The sequence below is a fragment of the Pleurodeles waltl genome, chromosome 8 (genome assembly GCF_031143425.1).
Source record: "Pleurodeles waltl isolate 20211129_DDA chromosome 8, aPleWal1.hap1.20221129, whole genome shotgun sequence".
NCBI classification, from domain to species: domain Eukaryota; kingdom Metazoa; phylum Chordata; class Amphibia; order Caudata; family Salamandridae; genus Pleurodeles; species Pleurodeles waltl.
Window position 1 is genome coordinate 1,530,234,842 of NC_090447.1, and position 7,835 is coordinate 1,530,242,676.

Consider the following 7,835-nt stretch of genomic DNA (forward strand, 5'->3'; position numbering starts at 1 on the left):
GAGACCGGCCAGATAGGGCAGCAATCAGAAGTGGGCTCCCCCCAGATTATCAGTCCAAGAAACATAACAATGTCCATTCTTTACAAGTTGTAGGGCCCTAAACAAAATACTGGCCAAGGTCAGAGCCACAATGCGCCCCTGGTGAAGGCCTTTGTGATCCCTGATCGTGGAACCGAAACACCGGTGGACGGAGAGTCGCTCATTCAGATATACCCGGAGCGGCCCGCGCAGCTCCAGGAGGGCCAGGCTAGCTTTTCAGTTTAATTACTGAATATGAAAATGGGTTCCATTTTAATGCACTGTACATAACTGTATATTATATGGATTTCCTGAAATGTGGCATGGAGCTGGAGCTCTGTTGGACAGCACAACGCTGTCCTGAGGACTGGATTGCAATATCCAACATCGCGATCTATGTGACATGCTTTGGTGCCCAGGTGTCTTCATATGGCTGTACAGGTAAGTCTGAGCATCCCTCAAGCAGAAAACAGGTACAGCAGCAGCAGTGCAAGTCCCCCTCAAACAGGTACAGCATAAGCAGCATTGCACGTCTCCCTCAGGTACAGCATGAACAGCAGCGCAAGTCTCCCTCAGACAGGTACAGCATGAGCAGCAGTGCAAGTCTCCCTCAGACAGGTACAGCATGAGCAGCAGCGCAAGTCTCCCTCAGGTACAGCAGCAGTGCAAGTCTCCCTCAGACAGGTACAGCATGAGCAGCAGCAGTACAAGCTTCTCTCATACACAGAACAGATACAGCAGCAGCGGTACAAGCTTCTCTCATACACCCAGAACAGATACAGCAGCAGTGGTACAAGCTTCTCTCATACACAGAACAGATACAGCAGCAGCGGTGCAAGCTTCTCTCATACACAGAACAGTGGTACAAGCTTCTCTCATACACAGAACAGATACAGCAGCAGAGGTACAAGCTTCTCTCATACACAGAACAGATACAGCAGCAGCGGTGCAAGCTTCTCTCATACACAGAACAGATACAGCAGCAGCGGTACAAGCTTCTCTCATACACAGAACAGATACAGCAGCAGCGGTACAAGCTTCTACAGTGGTACAAGCTTCTCTCATACACAGAACAGGTACAGCAGCAGTGGTGCAAGCTTCTCTCATACACAGAACAGTGGTACAAGCTTCTCTCATACACAGAACAGATACAGCAGCAGCGGTACAAGCTTCTCTCATACACAGAACAGGTACAGCAGCAGCGGTACAAGCTTCTCTCATACACAGAACAGATACAGCAGCAGCGGTACAAGCTTCTCTCATACACAGAACAGGTACAGCAGCAGTGGTGCAAGCTTCTCTCATACACAGAACAGTGGTACAAGCTTCTCTCATACACAGAACAGGTACAGCAGCAGTGGTGCAAGCTTCTCTCATACACAGAACAGTGGTACAAGCTTCTCTCATACACAGAACAGGTACAGCAGCAGCGGTACAAGCTTCTCTCATACACAGAACAGATACAGCAGCAGCGGTACAAGCTTCTCTCATACACAGAACAGGTACAGCAGCAGTGGTGCAAGCTTCTCTCATACACAGAACAGTGGTACAAGCTTCTCTCATACACAGAACAGGTACAGCAGCAGTGGTGCAAGCTTCTCTCATACACAGAACAGTGGTACAAGCTTCTCTCATACACAGAACAGGTACAGCAGCAGCGGTACAAGCTTCTCTCATACACAGAACAGATACAGCAGCAGCGGTACAAGCTTCTCTCATACACAGAACAGGTACAACAGCAGTGGTGCAAGCTTCTCTCATACACAGAACAGTGGTACAAGCTTCTCTCATACACAGAACAGGTACAGCAGCAGTGGTGCAAGCTTCTCTCATACACAGAACAGTGGTACAAGCTTCTCTCATACACAGAACAGATACAGCAGCAGCGGTACAAGCTTCTCTCATACACCCAGAACAGATACAGCAGCAGTGGTACAAGCTTCTCTCATACACAGAACAGATACAGCAGCAGCGGTGCAAGTTTCTCTCATACACAGAACAGTGGTACAAGCTTCTCTCATACACAGAACAGATACAGCAGCAGAGGTACAAGCTTCTCTCATACACAGAACAGATACAGCAGCAGCGGTGCAAGCTTCTCTCATACACAGAACAGATACAGCAGCAGCGGTGCAAGCTTCTCTCATACACAGAACAGATACAGCAGCAGCGGTACAAGCTTCTCTCATACACAGAACAGATACAGCAGCAGCGGTACAAGCTTCTCTCATACACAGAACAGGTACAGCAGCAGCGGTACAAGCTTCTCTCATACACAGAACAGATACAGCAGCAGCGGTGCAAGCTTCTCTCATACACAGAACAGTGGTACAAGCTTCTCTCATACACAGAACAGGTACAGCAGCAGTGGTGCAAGCTTCTCTCATACACAGAACAGTGGTACAAGCTTCTCTCATACACAGAACAGGTACAGCAGCAGCGGTACAAGCTTCTCTCATACACAGAACAGATACAGCAGCAGCGGTACAAGCTTCTCTCATACACAGAACAGATACAGCAGCAGCGGTACAAGCTTCTCTCATACACAGAACAGGTACAGCAGCAGTGGTACAAGCTTCTCTCATACACAGAACAGTGGTACAAGCTTCTCTCATACACAGAACAGGTACAGCAGCAGTGGTGCAAGCTTCTCTCATACACAGAACAGTGGTACAAGCTTCTCTCATACACAGAACAGGTACAGCAGCAGCGGTACAAGCTTCTCTCATACACAGAACAGATACAGCAGCAGCGGTACAAGCTTCTCTCATACACAGAACAGGTACAGCAGCAGTGGTGCAAGCTTCTCTCATACACAGAACAGTGGTACAAGCTTCTCTCATACACAGAACAGGTACAGCAGCAGTGGTGCAAGCTTCTCTCATACACAGAACAGTGGTACAAGCTTCTCTCATACACAGAACAGGTACAGCAGCAGCGGTACAAGCTTCTCTCATACACAGAACAGATACAGCAGCAGCGGTACAAGCTTCTCTCATACACAGAACAGGTACAACAGCAGCGGTACAAGCTTCTCTCATACACAGAACAGATACAGCAGCAGCGGTACAAGCTTCTCTCATACACAGAACAGGTACAGCAGCAGTGGTGCAAGCTTCTCTCATACACAGAACAGTGGTACAAGCTTCTCTCATACACAGAACAGGTACAGCAGCAGTGGTGCAAGCTTCTCTCATACACAGAACAGTGGTACAAGCTTCTCTCATACACAGAACAGGTACAGCAGCAGCGGTACAAGCTTCTCTCATACACAGAACAGATACAGCAGCAGCGGTACAAGCTTCTCTCATACACAGAACAGATACAGCAGCAGCGGTACAAGCTTCTCTCATACACAGAACAGGTACAGCAGCAGCGGTACAAGCTCCTCTCATACACAGAACAGGTACAGCAGCAGCGGTACAAGCTTCTCTCATACACAGAACAGGTACAGCAACAGCGGTACAAGCTGATGTACAACGACAGCAGAGACAGCACCAACAGGACAGACAGCACTGGAAGCCGCTCTCATACATAGAAGAAGTAGCACACAGACAGCACTGCAAGCCGGTATCAGACACAGGACAAGTACAGCACAGACAGCACTGCAAGCTGGTCTTACACAGCGGGCAAATATAGCAAACACAGCACTGCAAGCCGGTCTCAGACACAGGACAAGTACAGCAAACACAGAACTGCAAGACGGTCTCACACACAGGACAAGTATGACAGCCCCGACAGGACAGACAGCACTGGAAGCCGGTCTCAGACACAGGACAATTACAGCACAGACAGTACTGCAGGGGGGTCTCACACACAGGACAAGTACAGCACAGACAGCACTGCAAGCTGTTCTCACACACAGCACAAGTATAGCACAAACAGCACTGCAAGCCGCTCTCAGACACAGGACAATTACAGCACAGACAGCACTACAAGCCCTTCTCACACAGAGGATAAGTGCAGCACAGACAGCAGTGCTGGAAGCCCTTCTCACACACAGGATAAGTGCAGCGCAGACAGCAGCACTGCAAGCCGGTCTCACACACAGGACAAGTGCAACACAGACAGCACTGCAAGCCAGTCTCACACACAGGACAAGTGCAGCACAGACAGCACTGCAATCCAGTCTCACACACAGGATAAGTGCAGCGCAGACAGCAGTGCTGGAAGCCGTTCCTACACACAGGATAAGTACAGCACAGGGAGCACTGCAAGCCGATCTCACACACACAAGTACAGCACACAGAGCAGTGCAAGACGGTCTCACACACAGGACAAGTACAGCACAGGCAGCAGCACTGCAAGCCGGTCTCACACACAGGACAAGTACAGCACAGACAGCACTGCAAGCCGGTCTCACACACAGGCCAAGTACATCACAGACAGCACTGAGGGATGCCTCACACACAGGACAAGTACAGCACAGACAGCACCACAAGCCGGTCTCAGACAAGTACAGCACAGAGAGCACTGCAAGCCGATCTCACACAGAGGGCACGTCCAGCACACACAGCACTGCAAGACGGTCTAACACACAGGACAAGTACAGCACAGACAGCACTGCAAGCCGGTCTCACACACAGGACAAGTACAGCACAGACAGCACTGCAAGACGATCTCACACACAGGACAACTACAACACAAACAGCACTGCAAGCCGGTCTTACACACAGGACAATTACAGCACAGACAACACTGCAAGCCGGTCTCACACATTAGACAAGTACAGCACAGAGAGTAGTGCAAGCCGGTCTCACACACAGGACAAGTACAGCACAGACAGCACTGCAAGCCGATCTAACACACAAGAGAAGTACAGCACAGACAGCAATGCAAGCCGTTCTCACACACAGCACAAGTATAGCACAAACAGCACTGCAAGCCGGTCTCAGACACAGGACAATTAGAGCACAGACAGCACTACAAGCCCTTCTCACACAGAGGATAAGTGCAGCGCAGACAGCAGTGCTGGAAGCCCTTCTCACACACAGGATAAGTGCAGCGCAGACAGCAGCACTGCAAGCCGGTCTCACACACAGGACAAGTGCAGCACAGACAGCACTGCAAGACAGTCTCACACACAGCATAAGTACAGCACAGACAGCACTGCAAGCCGGTCTCGCACACAGGACAAGTGCAGCACAGACAGCACTACAAGCCGGTCTCACACACAGGATAAGTACAGGACAGACAGCACTGCAAGCCAGTCTCACACACAGGATAAGTGCAGCACAGACAGCAGTGCTGGAAGCCGTTCCTACACACAGGATAAGTACAGCACAGGGAGCACTGCAAGCCGATCTCACACACACAAGACAAGTACAGCACAGAGAGCAGTGCAAGCCGGTCTCACACACAGGACAAGTACAGCACAGACGGCAGCACTGCAAGCCGTTCTCACACACAGGACAAGTACAGCACAGACAGCACTGCAAGCTGGTCTCACACACAGGACAATTACAGCACAGACAGCACTGTGGGGTGCCTCACACACAGGACAAGTACAGCACAGACAGCACCACAAGCCGGTCTCAGACAAGTGCAGCACAGAGAGCACTGCAAGCCGATCTCACACAGAGGGCACGTCCAGCACACACAGCACTGCAAGACGGTCTAACACACAGGACAAGTACAGCACAGACAGCACTGCAAGCCGGTCTAACACACAGGACAAGTACAGCACAGACAGCACTGCAAGACGATCTCACACATAGGACAACTACAACACAAACAGCACTGCAGGCCGGTCTTACACACAGGACAATTACAGCACAGACAGCACTGCACGCTGGTCTCACACATAAGACAAGTACAGCACAGAGAGTAGTGCAAGCCGGTCTCGCACACAGGACAAGTACTGCACAGGGTGCAGTGCTAGAAGCCGGACTCACACACAAGACAAGAACAGAACAGACAGCACTGCAAGCCGGTCTCACACACAGGACAAGTACAGCACAGACAGCACTGCAGGGGGGTCTCACACACAGCACTGCAGGGGTTCTTACACACAGAAGAGGTACAGCACAGATAGCACTGCACACTGGTTTCACACACAAGACAAGTACAGCACAGAGAGCAGTGCAAGCAGTTCTCACACACAGGACAAGTACAACACAGACAGCAGTGCAAGCCCTTCTCACACACAGGATAAGAACAGCACAGACAGCACTGCAAGCCGGTATCACACACAGGATAAGAACAGCACAGACAGCACTGCAAGCCCTTCTCACACACAGGATAAGTACAGCACAGACAGCAATGCAAGCCAGTCTCACACACAGAACAAGTACAGCACAGACAGCACTGCAAGCCGGTATCACACACAGGATAAGAACAGCACAGACAGCACTGCAAGCCCTTCTCACACACAGGATAAGTGCAGCACACACAGCAGTGCTGGAAGCCGGTCTCAAACACTGGATAAGTGCAGCGCAGACAGCAGCGCTGGAAGCCCTTCTCACACACAGGATAAGTGCAGCGCAGACAGCAGCACTGCAAGCCGGTCTCACACACAGGACAAGTACAGCACAAACAGCACTGCAAGCCGGCCTCACACACAGGATAAGTGCAGCGCAGACAGCACCGCAAGTTCTTCTCACACAGAGGACAAGTACAGCACAGACAGCACTGCAAGCCGGTCTCACACACAGGACAAGTATAGCACAGACAGCACTGCAAGCCGGTCTCACACACAGGACAATTACAGCACAGACAGCACTGAAAGCTGGTCTCACAGACAGGACAAGTATTGCATAGACAGCACTGCAAGCCGGTCTCACACACAGGATAAGTGCAGCCCAGACAGCAGCACTGGAAGCTGTTCTCATACACAGGATAAGTGCAGCGCAGACAGCAGCACTGTAAGCCGGTCCCACACACAGGACAAGTACAGCGCAGACAGCACTGCAAGCCCTTCTCACACACAGGATAAGTGCAGACAGCAGTGCTGGAAGCCCTTCACACACACAGGATAGGTGCAGTGCAGACAGTAGCACTACGAGCCCTTCTCACACACAGATTAAATGCAGCACAGACAGCAGCACTGCAAGCCGGTCTCACACACAGGACAAGTACAGTACAGACAGCACTGCAAGCCGGTCTTACACACAAGACAAGTACAGCACAGACAGCACTGCAAGTCGGTCTGCAAGACAGGACAAGTACGGCACAGAGAGCAATGCTGGAAGCCAGTCTCACACACAGGATAAATGCAGCGCAGACAGCACTGCAAGCCGGTCTCACACACAGGATAAGTGCAGCGCAGACAGCACTGCAAGCCTGTCTCATACACAGGACAAGTACAGCACAGACAGCACTGCAAGCCGGTCTCACACACAGGACAAGTACAGCACAGACAGCACTGCACAATGGTCTCACATGCAGGACAAGTAAAGCACAAACAGCACTGCAAGCCGGTATCACACACAGGACAAGTACAGCACAGACAGCACAGCAAGCCCTTCTCACACTCAGGACAAGTACAGCACAGACAGCACTGCAAACTGGTCTCACACACGGGAGAAGTACAGCACAGATAGCACTGCAAGATGGTCTCACACACAGGACAAGTACAGCACAAACAGCACTGCAAGCCGGTCTCACACATAGGACAAGTACAGCAGAGACAGCAGTGCATGCCGGTCTCACACAGAAGAGAAGTACAGCACATACAGCACTGCATGCCAGTCTCACACACAGGACAAGTACAACACAGACAGCACTGCAAGCCGGCCTCACACACACAGGACAAGTACAGCGCAAACAGTACCGCAAGCCCTTCTCACACACAGGATAAGTACAGCACAGACAGCACT

General features: G+C 51.1%; 1 protein-coding gene across 1 annotated transcript; it reads left to right on the forward strand.

The window, feature by feature from the left end:
* Positions 1-341: 341 nt before the first annotated feature.
* Positions 342-7,413, forward strand: LOC138249633 (dentin sialophosphoprotein-like). Its single transcript, XM_069203576.1, has 4 exons — positions 342-459; positions 3,645-4,436; positions 6,079-6,881; positions 7,039-7,413. Exons 1-4 carry the CDS (start codon positions 342-344, stop codon positions 7,411-7,413), a joined length of 2,088 nt encoding a protein of 695 aa, XP_069059677.1.
* Positions 7,414-7,835: the final 422 nt, after the last annotated feature.